General features: G+C 40.1%; 1 protein-coding gene and 1 pseudogene across 12 annotated transcripts in view; one reads left to right on the forward strand and one right to left on the reverse strand.

Moving 5' to 3' along the window:
• The window catches only part of LOC102022885, a 12,786-nt pseudogene extending 10,804 nt beyond the window's left edge, over positions 1 to 1,982 (forward strand).
• Positions 1 to 23,757, reverse strand: part of Abi2 (abl-interactor 2) — a gene marked incomplete at its 5' end in the record, with an annotated part of 110,842 nt that extends 87,085 nt beyond the window's left edge. For all 12 annotated transcript variants that reach the window (XM_013520694.1, XM_005397028.2, XM_005397029.2 and 9 more), the window contains 1 exon segment: positions 23,611 to 23,757. In XM_013520694.1, coding sequence (XP_013376148.1) covers positions 23,611 to 23,757 — 147 coding nt within the window.
• Positions 23,758 to 23,902: the final 145 nt, after the last annotated feature.

The following is a 23,902-nucleotide window of genomic DNA, read 5'->3' on the forward strand; positions in this document are numbered from 1 at the left end:
AAAAAAAAAAAAAAAAAAAAAAGATCATATGAAGAAAACAGTGAACATTGAAAATCACCCTCATCTCCCACCACCTCTTATGTGTTCCATTCACCCATGCAGGAAGGCTGAAGTGATGAAGAAAATCATTGTGACAGTTGCAGAGGTAGGGGGAGAGCTTGGTGTTCATATGTATCTTCTAATTTTTTTTAAATTTGTACAAACTGTCATTCCAACAATAGAAGATATTTCACAATGTAACAAAGAGAACATAGAATCTGTCCTAATTATTGATTTCTGATTTTTAAAGAATTAACCCATAGATGTGACCACTGACCATATTTACCAATATGTACAATTTCACTAGTAAAGGGAGTTATATGTTTATGCATTAAATAAAAAAATCTGTGAAGTTTTCAATTTTGCAAAATTTCAGCCATTAACTTGTCTGATACTGTGTACTCCCCTTATTCTTTACCTACGTATTATGCCACCTGAAGTGAGACTTCCTTCCTCCCTCCAACTTTTTTTTCCTCTGTGCTGATTTTAGGAAAATTCTATTGCTTTATCTTCAAGTATATTCTTCCTCTCCTTTATAATGTCTTCTGTCCTCAATCCCACCTGTTATTTTATTTCAGACCTTGTGGCTTTGTGTTCTAGTCTCTAGAACATTGATCTTTATAGGTTTGTTTTTATTTTGGGGCACTACAACCTTTTTATGCGGAGGGTGTGATTGAACCCATGGCCTTTGTACTGAGCTACTACATTCCCAGGCCTTGCTCCTGCAAAATTGTCCAGACTGGGCTAGAACTTGGATAACTACCTCAGTCACTTGTTATAGCCAGGGTTTCCAGTCTGAATCACTGGACCTGGTTCAATCCAAAGAACACCTCTCCTCAAAACCGGCTGGAAGTAAGGTGCTGGCCTCAGTGCTGTATCACTCCTATATCGGGTTAAATAACTCTTAGTTATTGTGCGCTGATCAGGTCCTCAATCTCCCAAGCAAATGGATGGCCAAGGCTTAAATAAATGAGACAGTTGAAATGATTTCAGGGCTCCAGGAGGGTCTAACTCTCTTACAGCATTCGATATTCTCTGGGTTTAGACCGAGACTTCTCTGGGCAGCCCTTATTTATTAGGTTTTCAAACAAAGGAGGTGGATACTCAAGAAAATGCAGGAATCTGAGCAGGACTTGGGAAATCCATTATGGAGTTCTCCAAGTAATACTTACGTTATAGGGAACTACGTTATCTCTAGAAAGGCCTTCACTGCTGGAGTGAGATGCCTGCAGCTACAGTCTCCTTTTAAGTTAATTGGAGTTGGAGCTCGACATCCTCAGCTGTGGCCTTATCTTGTCCTTTGAGGCATCACAGCTTCACAGGACAATACAGGCCTCAGTGGTGACCAGTGACTCATAGAGGTTCATTTACTATGAGTCCGCTGTCCATCTTTAGACAAGGTACCTAAGCTTCAGACAATTCACAAGTAAACGCAGAAAGCCAATTGGTTAACATTAAATCCTGCTCAGAACCGATTCACAGTGGTCTCCGTCACCCTGAACACTTTAGTGTGGACTTATTTATTTGACAGTACTGGAGTTCTCTATTACCAAACTAAGCTGTATCCTCTGCCCCTTTTTAAATTCTAAGACAAGGTCTAAGTTTCCACTGTCTAATACTCAGATCCTTCAAATTTTGCCATTTGTCCCAAGAGCACTGGTTATTGCTGAAGAATTCAATTCCTAAATTTGTTACACTTAGTTGTCTTAAATCTTTAAGTCTCCTTCGATCTGAAATAGTTTCTTGCTTCCTCATTTTGCTATGGTTTTCAAGACGGCAACATTTCTAATGATTATAGGCAGTTCTTTATTCAGACTCTCCTTCAGTGTTCAGTGTTCACTCAGGACGAGATTCGGTTCATATGTTGTGGTGAGACTGTCAAGAAAATGACCTTGTGTTACTCTCCTGCTTCCTATCGCGACCTGGGTCTGTCCCACTACTGATGACACACATTGTGGTCACTGACAGAGCTGTGTCTGCTCTCGTGAAGTATTTCTTTGGAAGTAACAGTACCTTGTGGAGAAATACTTCGACACTCTGCCTATTTCCCATTCCAGGTTAACTTTCAATGAACCTGCGAGCTCGGTTCTCTAGCGGGAACCATCTGGATCTGTGTATGGAGATCTGGAGATACTGGACAGGACTTGTCAGGGGAACTGGCCCACACAACACTCACGGAACGTGAAGGCTCCACAGCAGCACACTGCACACCCGAGACCCTGGGGTGCTGCAATGTGGCTCAGCCTGAGTCCAAAAGCCAGGAACCGGGCAAACTCACCACTTAACTCTCTCTCTAGGGTTGCATGCCTGCGACTGGGGAGACAGCCATCAACAGACTGACTGATCCCCTTTTCTGTCTGGGCTCCCAGCGGGACACTATGGACCAACACCAAGCAATTCCACTCCATCCACCCACTTACCCTTGCAGACACATCACTACTTCTTTGCTCAATTTTCCTAGAATGCCCCCTTCATACCATCTTTTGAGATAAATATTTTTGATATCCTATTTTATTTTTCAGTATTTCAAATAAAGATATAAAATTTTTGTTTGAAGTACTGCTTGTTGTAGAGGTGTGTAAATTCCTTAAATTGGCCTAATACCAACCAGTAGCTTTATGCAACAGGTGTTTGGCTATAAAATGACTTCCCATAGCTACCTGAGTTTTGTATTCACTAAATAATTTTACTACTGGGAGGCATCTCCAGTGAACCCATAGTAAGTTGGTTTATCAGGGATTCCCAAGACCACTCCCAAGTTTGACAGTTTGACCCACAAACTCACACCACTCAGAACTGTTTTGCCTGGTTATAGTTTACTGCACTGAAAGAATACAGGTGAAGGTCAGCAAAGGAGACATATGGATTACATGGATTATACACCCGTAATCCCAGCACTCGGGAGGCAGAGGACAGCCTGGAACATATAGTGAGTTCCTGACGTGCCTGAACTACATAGCAAGTAAGCAATGGAAAAACGTGCATGGAGTGGAGTTCAGGAGAAACTGTTAGCTTGCAACTATCTCCCAGTGGACACAAATAAATACTGCATAATTCTCTCGATGATAACGTGTGACAAGACTTGTGAAGTGTTGTCGACCAGAGAATCTCACCCAAGAATGTGTTCTTAGCGTTTCTGGCTGTTCTGACAGCAGGCATGGCGCATTTTGTGACTGACCTTAGCTATACGTCTCTGGCTCCCCAACTCATGTTGGAAGAGCGTATCTCAGGGCTCTGGTGGAATAAAAGTGGGTATTCACCATGCACTGGCATGGCCCTTGGCCTCAGGTACACAAAGATATTGTTATCAGGCAGGATGCTCCAAGGACTTACATATTATCTCCCAGGAGCTGGCCAAGCCCTTTCTTCGGAATGTGCAGGATTTAGTAACCTTCAGTAAAAATGAAATAAATGTATTTAAGAAAAGAATAATAGAAGGATCAGCAGCAAGATGGCGAGTGCTAAGCAACAAAAGAACCTCTCCAAGTGCTGCCATCCAAATGCTGGAATATAACACTGTAGGGAAGTTAAGATGGATGAAGGCAAGTTCCCCCAGACACAGGAAGGAACTGAGGCCTGAACTGAAGCCCACAGAGAGTGTGGAGAGAGAAACTTCAATGAAGGAGGAGGTACGAACCATGCCTTCTCCCCGAGATGGGAAACACTGCCCAAGAGGAGCGGTCCAAACCTGCCAACACATGGTGAGTGCTAGTGACCACAGAGGCCTCCACAGAAAGACACAGCAGGGGAGGGGAACAGCAGACATGCAGGACCATGCTAGCTGCCGGTGAGTGATGAGGTTTCAGCTGCCCCGTGCAAGAGAACATTTGGAGGGGGAATCATCTTGGAGAGTAGAGCTCAAAACTCAAATCAGCAGCTGGCTCCATCTAGCAGCTCCCAGCTGGGCTCAAGCGCACAGAAGGTGCACCGACGGCTGCAAGCCACCAGAGGGTGCAGGCTCACTGGCTTTTGGGGATAAATCAACATGGATCAGGGTGATTACCAGTGATAGCAGAGACAAACCTGGAAATGGACTTTCTGTTGTTGTTTCTGTGTTTTTTTGGTTTGTTTTTATTTTCTGCTCTCCTTTTTTTTCCCTTTTCTTTGTCCTTCATTGTCTGACCTTGTGTTTATATGAGTGTAAACATGGAGTCTCGATTCTGTGGTTGTGGATCTATTCAGTTCCTCTTTTTATCTATTCCTTCTCTCCCTCCAATCTTCTGCATCAGGCTTTACAAGTTAACGTCATGCCCCTTTTGTCTTCCAGTCTTCTAATCTCTTCCTCCTCTTCCTTTGATACAGTGAGTCCAACGAGACAGGCACTCACAAGAGACTGCAAAGGCAGGAATGAACAAAGCTTTATTGGAGAGCAGGCTGGTGGACAGTCTCTGACCAGGAGCCAGACAAGATGTCCACCCCTACCTGGGTCTCACCTCCAGCTTAAGTACATTTTTATTTTACTCTTTCAGGTTCTTACATTAGGAAGACAATACAATGTTTACACATGTAAGTCTGATTTATTTCACTTATGAGTATGTTCTCTAGCTGCATCCATTTACCTATAAAGCCTCGAGTTTATCTTTTTTATACCTAATACTCCATTGTATAAAAATACCACATCTTTTGTATCCATTCCTCAGTTGATGGGCATTTGGGTTGTTTCCAAGATTCAGCTATGACAACTGTGCTGCTAGAAACATGGGTGCACATATATTGCTGTGGTATGATGTTTCATGAAAGGGAAAGAAATTGCTCAAAGGAAGGAACAACTCAGATGAGGGAAAGGAGAAAAAGAAAAAAGGAAGGCAATACGTGTGTGTGTGTGTGTGTGTGTGTGTGTGTGTGTGTGTGTTATGTATATACATAGAGAGGGAGAGGGAGAGAGAGGGAGGGAGGGAGAAGGATTCCTGGGATAACTGTACTGCTGATGTCTGATGGTTTACTGAAAGGAACAGTTAATGCTTAATATTTTTGACCAATTTTGCATGCTTATATCTGGTAATCTGAACAACTACTGTGAAGACAACAATATGCAATATAACAACCACTGGTGAATTTCTACCATCTTGTCTAGTGAAACTCTGTATCATTTCTAATGGAGTTTTTTTGTTTTCATTTTTTATTCTCTTTAATGGTTTGATCAATCTTTCATTCTTACCTCTGGTAACCTAAGTAACTTTGTTGAAGATAACAATATGTAATATAACAACCACTGTTAACTCCTATCATTTTGTGCTGAAACCCTGTATCATTTTTATTGTTTTTGCTTTGCTTTGTTTTTGTCTACGTTGTTGGTATTTTGCTACTGTTCTTTTTATTATTTTTTTAAATAAAAAAATAAAATAAAAAGATACGTACAATTTTAGGCTTTCATAGTAACCATTACCTCATTTTGGGGAATTTTACAAGAATGTCACACTATTATTACAAGGTTTATCTTTCCCTGAAGCTGTTGGTCAGCTGGATCCCTGATGACTATTGTGGTTTAACATTTACCCTGCTTCCCAATTTGTCCTGTTTGTTCTGTTCCCACTTTATAACTATGTTCTGGTTTATGACTAACCAAGAGAAAGGGGTTTAACTACAGTTTAAGTGAACTTTAAGTGACTTCTATTAAAATGGAATTGCAAAAAGAAAATGGAGTCTGTGTTGCCCTATCACCACTTCTCTATTTTCTCCCTAACCCGTTTTAAATTTTAACCCCTAAGTACGAAATTGACACACTAAGAATGGTACACTGCATACAATTTTCTGGTTTTAGACTTCGTTATATAACCACAAATCTAGTTTATACAGTTAAAGGTGGCAAATTAATGGTTAGTTTGTCATTTTCTAGGCTATGTTTTATGTTATTGTTAGTGGTGCCACTACAGTCAAAAGTGACAAAATCTAAACAGCTGTTACAGACATCACCCAGGACTTAAACTTTTTAAAAAAAAGAGAGACAGAAATAAACTGAGAAAACACTTAAAAAAGCAGCAATCCCCAACATCACCAAAGGAAAACCCAGGGGAAATTAAGGTGGGAAAATCTGAAAACCACCCACCTGGCCTATCTGAAGTGGTAGCAGCAAAGCAACTGAATGAGGCTCTAGAAAAAAATCAAATCAGAAATATTCTCTCAGATAATTGCAGAGATGGTTTCCACAATGAAAATCATGCTTAGTGATTCTAGAGCACACAGACAAAAAATAGATGAGATGAAAAATATTATGGAAACCATAGGAAATAAATGGAATCCATAAGATTCAAGTAGATATCCAAGAGAAAAAAAAAATTGTATTGAAAGTATTCTCAGCAAATTAAGCCAATCTGAGGACAGAATCTCAGATATAGAAGACAGGCTTACAGCTAGCAACCACAAAAAGAAAGAGTTCTTAAAAATAGCAAGAGACCACAAGAAATCAATACCACAGCTGCAAAATAAGAGGAATTGGAATCAATGAAAAAAATACAATATAGCACAAATGATATTTTAAAAACTATTCACATTTGTCATGGCAGAAAACTTCCCCATTAGATAAAAAGAATTTGACATACAGGAAAGTAAGGCTTACAGAACTCCCATTGGCCACAACCAAAAAAATTCCACAGGCAGGCATATCATACTCAAGATTCAGAGATTCAACACAAGAATAGAATATTAGGGGAAAAAAAAAACAAATTATCCATACAGGAGAGCCCATCAGAATTACAGCTGATTTCTCAGCACAAACCCTCAAGTGAAGGTGAACATGCAGTGAAGTATTTCAAGCTCTAAAGGTAAACAGCCTTCAACCTAGATTGATGTACCCCTCAAAACTATCTTTCAAAACCAATGGACAAATAAGATACTTCCATAACAAAGAACAGCTGAGGATATTTATGACCACCAAACCAGCACTCCAAAATGTTTTGAAGGACATTCTAGAAAGAGAAAACAAGGACTACAACACCATAAATACCAACAGAAGGAATTCACCAGGAAAGGCAAACAAGTAAACAGAGGGAAGGAGAAAAAAAAAAAGAGGAGAGCCAACAACAGGAAAATAACATGATAAGGATGTCAACACATATCAGATGTAAGCATCAATGTCAATGGCCTCAATTCACCAGTCAAAAGAAAGAGATTGGCAGAATGGATCAAGAAGCAAGATCCAACACTATGCTGCTTACAACAAAAACACTTAATTCAAAAAGACACATAGACAAAGTCAAAGGATGGAAAACAATTAGACATTAAAACATTAGACAGGAACCCCAAAAAAGAAGGGTAGCTCTTCTATTTGCCGACAAAACAAATTTCAATCCAAGACTGATACAGAGAGATAAAAAAGGTCAGTACATCCTTGTAAAGGGAACAATCCATGAGAAAGAGATAACAATCATAAATATATATACAACAAATACCACTGCACCCAGCTACATAAAACAAGTATTAATGAGCATGGAAAATAAATAAGCACTAATACAACTGTACTAGGGGATTTCAAGACCCCGCTGTCACAAAAAGACACATCAACCAGACAAAAAAAAACAACAGTGAAATAATAGGACTGAACCAAACTTTTGAACAAATGGAATTGCTAGATGTCTACAGAGTGTTGCACCCCACAACATCAGAATGCACATTCCTCTCAGTTGCACATGGAACATTCTCCAAAACAGATCACATACTAACCCACAGAACATGCTTGAGTAAATGCAAAGGAACTGAAATTATCCCAAGCATGTTATCAGACCACAATGCAGTGAAACTGGAAATCAATGGCTAAAGAAACTGCAAAAACTTCATGAACACTTGGAAATTAAATAATACCTTCCTGAACAACCAACAGGTCACAGATGAAATTAAAGAAGAAATTAGCTGGGTGTGGTGAAGCACACCTATAATCTCAGCACTCAGGAAGCTGAGGAAAATGGATTGTTGCAAGTTCCAGGCTAGCCTGGGCTACAAAGTGAGTTCAAGACCAGCCTGAACTGCATAGTGAGACCCTGTCTCAAAGAGACAAAAAAAAAAAAAAAAAAAACAAGAAGAAGAAATTAGTTTCTACAATTAAATGACAATGACAATACAATATATGGGAACTTAAGGGACATAATGAAAAGCAGTTCTAAGAGGGAAATTTATAGCAGTGAATACCCACATCAAGAAAATGGGGCAAACACAAATAAACAACTTAATGTGGAACATCAAACTTCCAGAAAAACAAGAGCACACTAAGCCAAAAGCTCATAGGAGGGAAGAAATTATAAAGATCAAAGCAGAAATTAACTCACTGGAGACTAAAAAAACAATACAAAGAATCAAGGAATCAAAGAGTTGGTTGTTTGAAAGATGAAATAAAATCAACAAACCCTTAGCCAATCTTATTTAAAAAGGGAAAGACTCAAATTCATGCAGTTAGGAACAAAAAGGGTAAACTTACAACAGACCCTGCAGAAATCCAAAAGATCATCTATATGGACTTTTGAAAACTTGTATTCTAGTAAGATGGAAAATGCAGAAGCAATGGACAGATTCTTAGATACATACAAATTACCAAAGTTGAATCAAGAAGATATAAAAATTCTAAATAAAACAGTATCAATCAATGAAATCAAAGATGTAATTAAAAACCTACCAGCAAAGAAAAGCCCAGGCCCTGACAGATTCACTGCTGAATTCTACAAGAAATTTAGAGAAGACTTTACACCAAACTCTTTAATGAAATTGAAAGGGCATCAATATTCTCAAATTCATTCATGGAAGCAAGCATTACTCTGATACCAAAACTAGAGAAGGATCCAACTAAAGAAAGAGAACTACAGGCCAATCTCCCTAATGAATATATATGCAAAAATCCTCCATAAGATACTGCCAAAAAGAATGCAGCAAATCATTAAGAAGATTATACATCATGACCAAGTGGGATTCACATTAGGGATGCAGGGATAGTTCAACACACATAAATCAATAAATGTAATACACCACATTAATAGAGCCAAGGAAAAAAAATCATAGGATCATCTCAGTAGATGCAAAGTTTCTGACACTGCAGTGTTGAAAATGTTCTGGAATTAGACTTGGTAACAGTCAAACAACTCTGACAATGTAATAAAACCCAATGCATTTTCCACTTTAAAATGAGTTAAAATTAAAAACATTAAAAAAAGAAAAAAATGTAAAATGATGAAAATAGAACCGTGTCTACGAATTAACCCAAGGCCTTTGCACTACTTCCACAACCTTGTTGTAATTGTAATTTTGAGAGAGGGTCTGCCTGAGTTACTAGACTGCACAGGACAGGCTCAATCCTGTGATTCTTCTCCCTCAGCCTCCCACAGTGCTGCATGCACAGGCATGCACCACCATCCAGCTCTAAAAACCTTTGTAAAGTCAATTAAATAGGGTTGTAACAAACTCATGACTAAAAATAAAATAATAATAAAACCAGCTGACAGTCATTATTACTTTTGGAAAGATGGAGGAACAGGATTAAGAACAGAGGTCAAAGAGGACCTGATTTAGAGACAGAAAAATAAACTAAACCCCATCCAGCAGCCAGAGGGCAGTAATCCTACTGACAGCTGTTGGCCCCCAAAGATGGCCTGAAGTGATAAACCCCAATCCCCTTCTGCCACTTCTTTGGGTGTTTAGCTGCTACCCTCCAGTCCTCACTGACAGCCTCTTTGATACCTGACCTTCTCTCCAAGGAGCAGGAGAAACTGGTGCATAACAAGCAAAAATCAGAGAGGGACCTACTGCTGCTGTCTCTAAAATCTCCCAAGCAAAATGGGCCACAATCAGAAAAATAGCCCCTCTTGGAGATGCCTCAAAAGCGGCAGCAGTGGCAGTTTCAGCCCCATCATTTTAAGTGCAGCTTTTTTAACCAGAGTGGCATCTCCTGGTTAGTTCAGTTAAGATTTCATCATGACAGATAAGACTCTCAGACAGCCCATGCCTGCTCCAGGAGACATTTGCCTCCACAAAGCCAGCTTCACACCCAGACCTATCCCAGACGACTCTGCCCTGAAGCCACCCTAAATGACCCCAAACCCCTCTGCCACTACTCTGAAAATTCCCCAAATGGGTATCAAAATGCTAGCAAGTGCTTACCTAGGCTCTGATCCTCCCCCATGTAAGTGGCCCATGGCATGCAGTATGAAGCACTCAGTCACACTCCGAGGTCAGCCCAGGAGGGCCCTTCCTAGGTCCTTTCTGTTGCAGTGCAGGTCCCAAAATTGAAGCAGTCTGAGTGGACTTATGAAGACTCCAGTAGAAGAGGCTGAGCAGGGTGCACTAAAGGAACCATTACACCAGGCTGGGGCAATCAGCACCAGAAAGCTCTGGACAGCAAAGAGCTAAGAGCTGCAGAGAGCTAAGAGCTGCAGAGACTCGCTGCCTGGCACCAGAGACTCTGGACAGGGGGCAGGAGCTGCTGAAGAACCCCAGAAAGCCACCAAGGGGTGACAAGCCTCAGCCACAGAGGGTTGCTAGGGGTGGCTGGAAGCCACCAGAAGCTGTAACACTAAGGGCTGCGACAGCAAAAGAAGCCTCAGCTAACTGGTGATAAATTAACTTACATTTTTTTGGTCCGAAGACACTATGTACAAAAAATACCTAACAACAAACCAAAATGAACTAACCAGAAAACTTTTCATCAACTTCTCAAAACTCTTCTGCCAAGCACAGTGATTGATACTTGCATATACCAGATGTTCCACAGGCTGAAGCAGGAAGACTGCTTGATGCTTGAGCCAACAGTTTGAGACTAGCCCGGAGAGCACTGCAAGGCCTTTCTTACTGTAAAAAATATATTCTGGGTACTTTAGAAATCAAGTTTTTAATCATTCATTAAAAAAATTTTTAAAAACCAGGCATAGTGGCACACACCTGTAACCCCTGCACTCACAGGCCAGCCTGAATACACACAGCAAGACCCTGTCTCAAAAAAAGAACTAGATTGTCAGTCCATGAGACTACAGACTATAAATGACTATCACCATCAAAAATAACACACCCATCACTTCACACAGTTACAGGGTGAGAAGACAGGATCAAGTATCCATTATTATTACTGTAATCCCACAGTCATGATGCAGTACATCCAGAACAGAATCATCCAGTAGTTGTTTGTGTCCTTTTTCGTAGGACACACTTGACACTCCTTTGACCAACACCTCCCCACCCAAGAGGAACTGGTGACAACCACTCAGGCTTCTGAGTCTGACTTTCTAGATTCCAGATTCAAGTGCCACCATACAATATTTGTCTTTCCATGTCTGGTTTATTTCACTTAGCATAACATTCTCCAGGTTCACTCCTACTGTCCAAAACAGCAGGGCTTCTTTTTTATGTCTGAATAATAGTGCTTTATATATATTCATAACATATTTTATCCATTCATCCATGAGGGACACTTTTGTTGCTTTCTGTATCTTGGCTATTATGAATAATGCTGAAATGACATGTGAATGCAGAACTGAGATACCATTTCATTTACCAGATATATATAATACCCAGAATAGAATATATAACCAGAAGTGAGACTGCTTGATCATAGGGTTAATTTTTAATTTTTAAAAACTCTATACTGCTTTCCATAATTGGTATACCAGGTCACACTTTCATCATGTACAAGAATTCCCTTTTCTTCACATTTTGTTTAACACTTGTCTCATCTTTACAGACATCTTAGTGATATATCACAACAATTTTGTGTTAAGAGAGCATTACTGAAGGGTGTACAAAATTTAGAAGTATTTCTACTGTCCAATTATTGTTTTGTTTTGTATTTTTGTTTTGTTTTGGTTTTTTGGCCTTTTTGAGACAGGGTCTCGCTATGCAGTTGAGGGTGGCCTTGAGCTCACGTTGTAGCCCAGGCTGGTCTCAAACTCACAACGATCCTCCTGCTTCAACCTCCCGAGTGCTGGGATTACAGGCATGCGCCAGCATACCCGGCTCAATTATTACTTTTAAGAGTTTTATTATATTAAGCAGTGAGTACCTCACAGGAAAAAATATCCAAAGAAGTATTAGATGTTTAATATTTATTGAGTGTTTATTTTACAAATCATCAAAATTTTCAACATTAGCTGCTTTTTTGGCGTACAAAGTCTAAGAACTATACGAACTACATATAGTATTAATACATATAATCCCATAAATTTATATTCCAATAAATCCCTGTATGAGCTACAATGAAAATACCAATAGAACCCTACAACAAAAACAATCTTTATTTTAATTATCACACCTAAGGCAGTCTTCACACATGACAACTGCCTGCTGCATACACAAATCTCACACTGACAGCACATGTGCTTAGCTTTCCTGTCTTTTTCGTAGGACACACTTGACATCTTGCTGGTCTTGCTGTTTTGTCAGGAGCTTCTTACTATATTATACAACGTGCACTTAGCAAGAAAGTAAGGTATTAGAGTATTAGTAAAACAAAGTATCAAATATGTAACGAATGCTTAGAATAGACATGAACATTTGCACATCAGCTGTGTACTTCCTTCAAAACCTACAAGATAACATCAGAAATAAACACCTACGTGAACTACAATGTATATACAAACCAAAGTCTACCACGGATATAATCTTTGCTTCAACTGTCACACCCACAGCAGTCTTCACACATGAAAACTGCATGTTCCATGCACAAGTATCACTTACACTGACAGCATGTGATTTTGTCTTCCTGTCCTTCATAAAAAAGACCACAGTTGACATCTATCTCTTTAGTTTTCCTGTTGTCTTAGTAGGTCTTTGTGATGTTCCACCTGCCTGTTCACCTGTGAGCTCACCAGTGTATTCCACAATTTTTTTGCGTAATTCCCTGGGCAGAAATATTTTGCTGTTGTAATTTTGCTGCTGATGTCAACATTGCACCATTTACATCCTCTGTTGTAAATGATCTCTTATGGGTTCCAGTCCCAATCCTCTAAGAAAATTTCTCCAATAAGCACTTATTTTATTCAAAAACTGTTAATGCCACACATATAGGATCGAGCAAAACACAACCACTGGCCAACACTTTGTGCTTTACATGGTATAATAGTTGCTGCATAACTCATCAACATATATTCCATCTTTGGTTTTGTTACAGAAAATTACAACCTCTGCCTTCATCTTTGTGGAGGTTTCCTATCAATATTCCATCATGGTGCAATGTTGACATCAGCAGTAAGGTTTGTTTTTCTTTGCCATGTACAAGGTCAATGTTATGTCTCTGAAATCCAAAGATTTTATTACACAATTCTCTATTTTGAATTTGCAACTTTTTTTGGAATTTCTGTTTTGTTCTTGCATATAGTTTCTGCACTGGTCAACTTGTGTTCTGTTAAGCAAATCTAACAATGAGAAACTGGTAACCAACGGTCTAATGGCATATTCCAACTAGTTTGGGAAATGGGAGCAACAGGTCTGTTTACATCATTTGGTCCATTACTATACAAACAGAGACCTGCTGGTTGAGTTCTAGGATAAATTTCTAAATTCAAAGTATATGTGTTCAAATCTAGCAGGGCATATACTTTTATATCATATTTTGAAGGCTTTTTCAGCATTATCCTGCCTAAAGCTACAGGGGATCACATTTTTCATGTGCTATTGTACTGAACTGGGCTACTTCTACAGGAAAGATCTGAAGAAAACTTTTTAAAAAACAAATCTGAAATGCAAGAAATTCAACAATGAGCATGTCATGGGTAAAACTTACCTGTTGCTGCTTTACAGCTGCTGTACACACCTTGCCCTTCATCTGCCAAGTAACTGAATGCACAGATGGGCTCATGTTTTTCCCAGACGCAGCTATGGTGAGCCACACCTGGATTCCACTTTGGCAAATTAGATATTTGCAGAACAGAAAAATGGTATGGGTGTATTTTACACCTGCGATGCCCAGGGACACATATGCAATACAGAGCATTATGTGGGTAAAAACTCTACTTGACCCTTTTGCACAGATGTACACACCTTGCCATTCACTCACTTTGCCAAACGCAAATATTGCTTTCTGTATCCCTTAGGCACAGCTTCTGAGATGGACAGCCAGGTATCATTATGCTAAAGTACATAATTTCATTAGAAAAGTATGGAATGGGTTATGGTAACCCACAATAATGCCCCAAGAGTAACAAACATGAGATGGTACTTTGTTGTACTTTTGGGGGTCATTTGTTTTTGGTTTTTGGTTTTTTGAGGGTTGGTTTCTTGATTTTGAGACATGGTCTCTCTATGTAGTTTAGGCTTGTCTTGAACTATGTGCCTCCGCCTGGCCTTGAACTCACAGCAATCCTCTCACCTTAGTCTCCTAAGTGCTGGGAGCCACAGGTGCCCACTCCCATACTGAGCTTATTTTTTTGAGACAGGTTCTCTCACTCCACAGTCCATGCAAGCCTGGGACTCACTATGTCCAAGCTAGTCCCAAATTCATAATCCTGAGCTTCAGCTTTCTGGCTTCATGATAATTTTTATGTGCATTTCTCTAAAAACTAGTTGTATTGAACACCTTTTCCTATACTTGTAGACCACTTGTACATCTTTAGAAAAATATCTACTTGGGTCCTTTGCCCATTTTTTTAATTTGGTCATTTGGCTTTTGGAGTTTTTTGCAGTTAAGTTACTCATGTTCTTTACACATACTGAACACAAGCCCCATATCAGATACATGTCACACCTGCCAGGCAGGTGCTTGTGCCACTGGGCTATATCCCCAGCCCCATGGTTTACAAGTATGTTCTCCCATTCCACAGGCTTTCCATTCTATTGCTTCCTATGCTGTGCAGAAGCTTTTCAGTTTGATATAGTTATCAATGTTTATTCTTGCTTCCATTTCTTGTACATTTCATGTCATCTGAAAAAAAAAACAATCAGTGCCAACACCAACATCAAGGAGCTTTGCCCCTGTGTTTCCTACTAGGACTTTCACAGCCTTAGGACTTACATTTACTAAGTCTTCAATCTGTGTCATTTCTGTGTTTGATGCAAGAATCCAACGTCATTATCTTGCATGTGCAGTTTTCCTATACCATTACTGAAGAGACTATCCTCTCCTATTGTGTATTATCCATTGCCTGTCAAACAGTAGGCACCTGTATATAAATGCAGATAAATTTCTGGGCTCTCCATTCTGTTCCACTGATCTATGCTTTATGCCAGTATCATATTGTTTCAATGACGATAGCTTTGTAATGCAATTTGAAATCAGAAGCTGGTTACTTCTGATTTTGTTCTTACTCAAGACTGTTTTGGCTATTTGGAGTCTTTTCTGGTTCCACAGGTATTTTAGAATTTTTTTTTCTGTTTTTGAGAAAAATGCTGCTGGAATTTTGATAATGTTTACACTAATCTCTAAATAGATTTAGGAAGTATGCATTTTTTTTGGGGGGGGGTGTTCCTGAGACAGGGTCTTGCTATATAATTCAGGCTGCCCATGAACTCTGTGATCTTCCTGCCTCAGCTTCCCCAGTGCTAGGATTATAGGTGTGCACCACCAGCTGGACATTTTAATAGTATTAATTCTTCCAATCCATGAACACAGATCTTTGCATTTACTTGTGTCTTCTTCAATTACATTTTTATATGTCTTACAGTTTTTAGTGTACAAATAAATCTTTCACCTCCTTACTTATATTTAATCCTAAGTGTTTTACTTTTTTATGCTATTATAAATTGTTATTTTTGGGGTTTGGTTTGGTTTTTTTGAGAGAGGGTCTCACTATCTAGTAAAGGCTGGCCTTGAACTCACTATGTAGCCCAGGCTGGCCTTGAACTCACAGCAATCCTCCTACCTCAGCCTCCCAAGTGCTCCCAAGGTGTGTACCACTATACCTGGCTCTGAGATTTTCTTAGTTTCTTCTTCAGACAGTTGTTAACATATGGATCTGCAATAATTATTATAAAGTGATTTTGTATCCTATAACTCTATTGAATTCATTTATCAGTTCTAACAATTTGGGGGGGTACTACAAATCAAACTCAGGACCTTGCGCTTGCCAGGCAGGCGCTTGTGCCACTTGCTACATCCCCGACCCAGTTCTTTTTTTTTTTTTTTTTTGTGGTACTGGGAATCAAACTCAGGACCTTGCGCTTGTCAGGCAGGCATTTAGGCCGCTGAGCTATATCCCCGGTTCTCCCTGACCCAGTTCTAACAATTTTTGAAGGTAATGTCAAGAAACTCCATCAACTGTATCACTCTCCTTTGAAACAACTACTTTTTTGTGGGGGGGGGGGGTACTGGGAATCGAACTCAGGACCTTGTGGTTGCTAGGCAGGCGCTTGTGCCACTGAGCGATATCCCCAGCCCGACAACTCCTTACAAAGTTTCCATAACCTCATATTCAAAGAGCTCACAAAGTACTCTGCCAAAGCTCAGATCAGCCAGTCAAGGCTGGCCTCCTGCTTCTACACCCAGGGTGCAATGGTGGAAGGCAATATCTTCTTTAATTTACCCAAGATATAAAAAGATACACCTCCCACCAACCCCTGTATGCAAACATTTAGAGCTGTATTTATCACTGCCTAAAACTAGAAACAACCTAGAAATCATCAGCTGACAAATGGATAAACAAATTGTGATTCTCCTATACACTGGAATGCTACTTGGCAATGAAAAGGAATGAACTGGCAAAGTGCAATGACAAATGCCTGTAATACCAGCTACCTTGGAGGTTGAGGCAGGAGGGTGGAAAGTTAGAGACCATCTTGGGCAAGTTAGTGAGATCCTGTCTCAAAAAAGTAAAAAGCATTGGATGTTTATTAAATTTAATTTATAAATAAATAATAAAAATGCCTGGAGACATAACTCAGTGATAGCATTCTTGTCTTAGCATGTGGTTCAATCTAACACCACAAAATAAAGGCGAGTGGGAGGAAATGAACTACTCATATAATTTTTTTTTTTGTATCAGGGGTTGAACTCAGAACTTTCACACTGAGTTACACATCCCCAGTCCTTTTTCCTTTCTATTACTTTTTATTTTTATTTTTAGAACGCGTCTAAATTACTAAATTGCCCAGGCTCAAACTTGTGAGCCCCTCCTGCCTCCACGTCCCAGACTTCTGGGATTACAGGCAGGTGCCACCACAACCAGTTTTTATTACTACTTTTTAAATACATTACATGAAGTGAAAGGAGTCAAACACAAAAGGCTACACACTCTAGGGTTCCTCACATACAGGGACAGAAAACATCAGGGACAGAAAACAACAGGGGCAGAAAACATCAGTGACTGCCAAAGGCTGGGCATTAAAGAAAGTGGGTTGACTACAGAAGGCTCACGGAAAATTTCACTGTGATGATTATAGACCTTCACATGTAAAAGGATGATTTGTACTATATGTGTACTAAACCTCAATACACCTGGATTTAAAAATCAAATGAGAAAAAAATCATGCTGTAAAATAATTCAAGTCAAAAGCTGTTTTGTCATGCAAATTTTCTGCAACAAAACATATTACTTGTTGGCCAGGCATAATCCCAGCACTGCGGGAGACTCAAACAAGAAGATCACAAGTTCAGTCCAGCCTGGGCAACTCAGCAAGACCTAGCTCAAAATTTTAAAAAGGAGTGGGGACACAGCCCAGTGCAAAGGCTAAGTTCAATCTCCAGTAATGGGGAAAAAGAGAAAAAGAAAAACTTTGCATGACAAATTTCCAAGCAAGTTCATTAAATCAATAAATTCAGTGCATAGGCTTTGGAATACTCAAGCATGTTTTTCTGATATTTTGCAACTACTTAATAAATGTCTTCCATGAAAACGGTTCTGTGGCTTAATGGGAGAATATGTAAAGAAGTTTAAGATATGAGTCTACCATACAGACACTTACATATGACAGAAAATAACACAAAATAAAAGTTCAAAATAGAATGTGTCGTCCTACCTGGCCTTTCAAGAAACCAGTATCAATTAGTTCCAAAAAATTCAACTGTAAACTATCAAAAGTTCCAACAGCCTGAACTTCAGGGTATTTCCATTCATGCACTGAAAGAACACATTTACACTCACTACCACAGGATATTATTAAATCTCCTGCATTTTAAAAGAAAGGAAAGGAAGACCAAAAGGGCCTCCTGCTCAAAAATATCTATGCATTCCATGAATGAGTATATCAATTTGGTTTATAAATTATTCTCTGGGAGAAGAAAGAAGGCCCTGAATAAAGCAACCTATCACGGAGTCACACTAGTCCTACCACAGTAAAAGGAAAAGTAAATGGCAAGTTTGTGAACTGCTGAGGCAAAGGGACAATTCTGTAAGAGCAGCTCTTCAGGGAAGGGTACAAATGAGGTTAGGCTGAAGTCCCAGGACCAGTAAAGAGTACTAGGCCCCCTAAGTACCCTGAACAAGAAGTGCACAAATGACAAAATTTTAAGAAGAAAAAGGGGCTCAGAGTGTAATTTAGTCTTTTTTGCCATCTTATCTAAGATCTTTTTTTTTATTGTTACCATGAATTGAACTCAGGACCCTGTGCTTGCTAAGCAGGCACTGTGCCACTGAGCTATATCCCTGGCCCTCAAAGGTCTTGATAATGACTTAGAAACATTCACCAAGTGTTTCTTTTGCTAGGAAGTCAGGTCGAGTTTCTTTCAGGATGACAAATGAGTAGAGTAACCTCAACACAAAGAAATCTGGTCTCCCTTAATTCATCTGGTGTCCACTATTCAGCTCATCCCACTCTGAAGAGAAATGACTGAAGTCACCGGGGAGTATGTATCCGTCCTCAAGTTCTACTCTCAAATGATCACATTTCTCCCAGCTACTTGGGAGGCTAAGGCAGAAAGACTGAAAACTCAAGGCCAGCCTGGGTAACTCAGCAAGATCTTCCTTCAGATTAAAATTCAAAAGGGCTGAGTGTGAAACACAGAGCACTTGCCTAGCATGCAGTGCCCTAGATTCAACCTACCAAAAAAAAATCTGTATCAGAGGCTGGGGATTTAGCTCAGCAGCACAGTGCCTGCCTGGCAAGCACGAGGTCGTGAGTTTGATTCCTGGTACTGGAAAAAAAAAAATCTGTATCATTTTACTAATTACTTTGGGGAACTGATAATCAGCTATTATTTTATTATCTTGTTATAAACTTCTCACACAATTCTCAATTCTGGGAATATCCAGTTGACAAACAGAAAAAAGCTACTAATGACATGCTGATTACTTTTTTTAAAAAAAAAGTGCTTCAGATAAAATTTTAAAGTAAACTCTTAATTTTTGTTCTGAGTAAGTTTATGGGGTGATTCTGCTCTTAACATTAAACAATAAACAATGAGATTTTACTGTGTGTCTATGTGAATCATTATTCCAATAACTAATAACTTTAACAACAAGAAAAATGCAGTATCAACAAGTTGACTTTTCAGATTTACTTTAGGAAAATAACAAATATAAATTTATTTAGAACATTAAAATGACTTGGATTATAAAATCTTCTAAAAAATAGATCCTAAATTATTCAAATTTTTTAAAATTCAGGAACATTTTCTAATAGATTAGTCAGTCCATGTTTATATTAATAAATGATGAAAAGACGGAGGTCTTACATATCTCTTTAAAAAAAAGGCTTCACTAATGATTAACAGTAGGGGGAGCAAGAGATACAATACTAGGGATTGCACCTGGAGCCTCACTCATGCTAGGCAAGGGTTCTAGCACTAAGCTAACCTCAGTCCATGTGTGTGTGTAAATATATATGTGTGTGTATACATATATCCCAGTCCATTTGTGTGTAAATATATATGTATATTTTATAGATAGATAGACAGACACATAATATTTTAAGACAGGTTTTTTCTAACTTGCCTAAACTGGCCGGGCATGGTGGCGCACAGCTGTAACCCCAGCACTTGGGAGGCTGAGGCAGGAGGATCACTGCGAGTCTGAGGCCAGCCTGGGCTACAAAGTGACTTCAAGGATAGCCTGAATCGCAGTGAAACCCTATCTCAAAAAAAAAAAAAAAATCATCTAAACTGGCCTGGAACTTGCTAGCCCTCTGCCTAAGCCTCCCAAGTCTAGCATCATACGCATCCACACCATGCCCAGTACTAAGTAATTTTTATGAGCAAAAAATTTTAAAAAGTCAATCTGGTAAATATTAGCAAGTTTTACTCATAAGTTTTATCATAATATATTATCCTGCAGAAAAATTTTTTACTACCACGTATTCCAGAGGTTGAAATAATAAAACTAATTTTTATTTAACATAATCTTCAAATTTCTAATGTCAAGTCATTAATAACCAGGAAAACAGCTTTTAAAAAGCTGATCTACCTACAGATGTTGCATATGTACTACTACAGGTACTATCTGACTCCAAATGTCACTGGCATTTTTTTTTTTTTTTTAGGCAGGGTCTCACTATGCAGTTCAGGCTGGCCTTGAACTCACTTTGTGGCCCAGGCTGGTCTCGAACTCACAATCATCGTCCTGCCTCAGCCTCCCAAGTGCTGGGATTACAGGAGTGCGCCACCACGCCCAGCATCACTGGCATTTTTGAAGGGTACTTTTAATCAGGTTAGAAGTGTTTTTCAACAAAAATTTCCCTTCCTACGCTCAATTTTCACATCAAATATAATCTACATTTAAGATGTTCTTATTTACTTTAGTTTTTAATAGTCCTAGGCATAAAACTAGTTATTGAAGTTATGGAATACATATGACCAATGGATTTTTCTTTTTTCTACTTTATAAGCAACTCATTTCCACACAAATGAGTTTGGGTCAGCCAAGCAGCACCAGGAACTAAGACATGATGTACAGTCAGGCTAAGCAGAACACTGGATCACTGACCCCACCAACTCACCCCTGCTGGTCTGCTCTCGGTCTCAAGAGCACCAGCGAAGCACATGGCGTGGTCAGCACAAACCTACTATTGCCATGCTCTAGTGAACATCTTACTACAAACAAATCCCTGAGAGCTTGCACCCTGGGAAAGCGCCACAATAATATACGCACCAGATCCTAAAGTACACAATAATCTCAGAGATAAAAGTTTAAAATCTACTTCAAGTGCTAAATAAGATCATTTAGAATCTGTATCCATTTCTAGTAAATCAATATTTATACTTTAAATTTTAAAATGCCCACATACACCCAGCTGGGGGTGCTGTTCAGGGCTAGCGTGTATAATCAGCACACACAAGAACCTGGCTTCAATCTCCAGCACCAAAAATTTTAAATAAAATGCCAACACAACTAAATTTTCACTCCCACTGCTAAAGCAGATACTGTGAGTAATAGCATTCTTCTCTCTGCAAGTGGAATAAATGCACAAAATATTAAAAAAAAAAACAACTGCTGATCCCTTTAACCTCTCACATTTATATTCCACGTACTTTTACCTTCATGTAGCAATTATAATCTAAGAAAAACTAACCCTCTAAGTTATAATAACATTTATCTTCCAAATAGAGACAAATCTATTTTTTTCCTATTATTTATTGGTAACACCTGAAATCCAATCACTTTTCCACCCCCAATTTTTGTATGACTTACAACTCCCTCCCATAAAATACTCCACAAAGGTCAGGCATGGAAATATGGATTTGTAACCCTGGCACTCAAGCTGCTGAGCCAAGCAGTCTGCAGCAAGTTCAAAGCCAGCCTGAACTACACAGCAAGCCCTTGTCTAAAAACAAACAAAAATACTGCACAAGGCAACAAAATTAGCACTTCAGTTCCTCAGGTTCCCTCTCTCTGCTCAGACTGTGAATGCCCTGAGGATGGCATGGCCTCCTCTAGTCCCCACCCACCCACAGCCCACCACAAAGCACAAATTAACCAGGCTTGGCTTGTCTCTCGGTATGCACCAGAGACTGATCTCAGAGCCCCACCCCTCCTACCAAAATCTGCTACTGCGCCAGTCCTTCCTGTAAAATGACATCGTATTTGCATGCAACCCACCACCATATCCTATATATTACCTCTAAATCACTTATTACACCTAATAAATAGAAATGTCATGTAAAAATAAGTATCAAGTAAATATGTCATACTGTACCTTTTAAAGTATGACAAGAAAAGTCTGCACCTTTTTACCACAGGGAGGCAATTTTTTTTTTCCAATACGTATTTTCAATCTCAGCTGATGGAATCAAGAGGGACCCTCTGAGAAGGCTGACCTGTGAATGGCACTAACCTGCTCACAGATCAGCTCTTCTACTAACTACACTAACACACTACCCGTGCACTCATCAATCCCCTACACAGTTCTGGGCCACAGAAGACTTTGAAATACATTTTGTGAAAACTTGGGCAACTGATCCTGTATTTCCAATACTACTCAGCAAAGTACCTTACAAATATAGATGTTTCTATTGTTCTAATTCATCTTGAACATAAGACACACTCTTTTCCTACTGCAAACTGTTTCTCTGGAGGGAAATGGTTTAGATCACATCGGGTTCATTCGCAAATATAAATGTTCCCCACATGATAATACGAATTTCAGTATGTCAAGTAAAATTTCTAACACCATCTTTGATTAGACACGTGGTCCTCATAAAATATAAGAGCCCTTTTTTTTAACTTATACTAAGATTTGAGACTGCTTTCCAATACAGCCAATGTTAAGAAGGACGTCTGGATTGATGGGAGGAGAGGCCAGAATTTTAAAAGACTAGGCCGTCGCACACCTGTAATCCCAGCACACCAGAGGCTGAGGCAGGAGGATCGCAGCGAGTTGTGAGTTCAATGCCAGCCTGAATTGCACAGCGACACTTTGTCTCCAAAAAAAAAAAGTTTAAAAGATCAAAAAGAAACAGTTATAAAAAAAAAAAAAAAAGAAAAGAAACAGTTTAACACAGCACTTCCATTTCAACCCTCATCCCAAGAGAATTTAAATAGGAAAGAAAAAAAATGGAGGCAGAATAAGCCCTAAGAAAAAGAAAAAATGCTGGGTTTCCAAAGTGTGTGTTTTAATCTGCTATCCTACCAAATTATTTTTAAAGGAAGTTGTTTTTTTTTTTAAATTCACAAAATCTTTTGCTTCACCCAAGTCCAGCTGCATCTCATCTCTCGCTCCAACATCTTCCGCCCACACGCGCGTGCGAACGCGCACACGCACACCCGCTACCATTACGAGTCCCTGTGCCAAGCCAACCATCACGGTAACAAATTAAGCCATGAGGTTCACTTTCCGAATTCTCTCTGACAGTCAGTTCTTCCCCAAGGAAAACGATCTATTCTAACGGGACTCGGGTGTGGGGAACTCCTTATCGTGCAGCTTCCCATTCTCCAGAGGGAGAAAGACAGCATTAACTTCCAACGACACAAGCGCTCTTCTACCGTATCCCATTGAAACCTAAAAAATGATGATGATGATGATGATGACATGTCTTTGAGGTATTTGCAATAATAGAAAACTGAGAGAGGCACTTCACTCTGCGGTAGCACCGCTCCTTAAAAACCTTCCAGAATGATGTGAGGGAGCGGAGGAACCATCACGCGCACACACGCACACTGACAGCGCCGGCGGCCGAGGCAGGAGGGCCCCGCGGGTGCCGGCGCCGCCCCGTCCTCTCCGCCGGGCGCCAGCCGCTCCCCACCCCCACGGGCTCTGGAGGCCCGCGAGTCCGGGTCCCCGCGGCCGAGCCGGCCCGCGCCGCACCTGGATGTAGTTGCTCTCGCAGTAGTCGGCCACCCGCTCCAGGTTCGTGTAGCTGTCGAAGAGGGCCCGGCGGCCCCCCGGGATTTCCTCCTCCAGCAGCATCTGCAGCTCCGCCATCTTCACATCCTCCTCCTCCTCCGCCTCCTCCTCATGCAGCCCGCAGGGACGGCGGCGGCGCCGGGGAAACCCGAGTCAGGGAGAGGAGGCGCAGCGGCTACGGCAGGGACACCGGCGGGCGGGCGGAGCGAGCGGCTCCCCCAGAGCGCGGCCGGCCAGGAGGGGGCAGCGGGCC

This window comes from Chinchilla lanigera, unplaced genomic scaffold (genome assembly GCF_000276665.1).
Source record: "Chinchilla lanigera isolate Chin_1 unplaced genomic scaffold, ChiLan1.0 scaffold00056, whole genome shotgun sequence".
In the NCBI taxonomy this organism is placed as follows: Eukaryota; Metazoa; Chordata; class Mammalia; order Rodentia; family Chinchillidae; genus Chinchilla; species Chinchilla lanigera.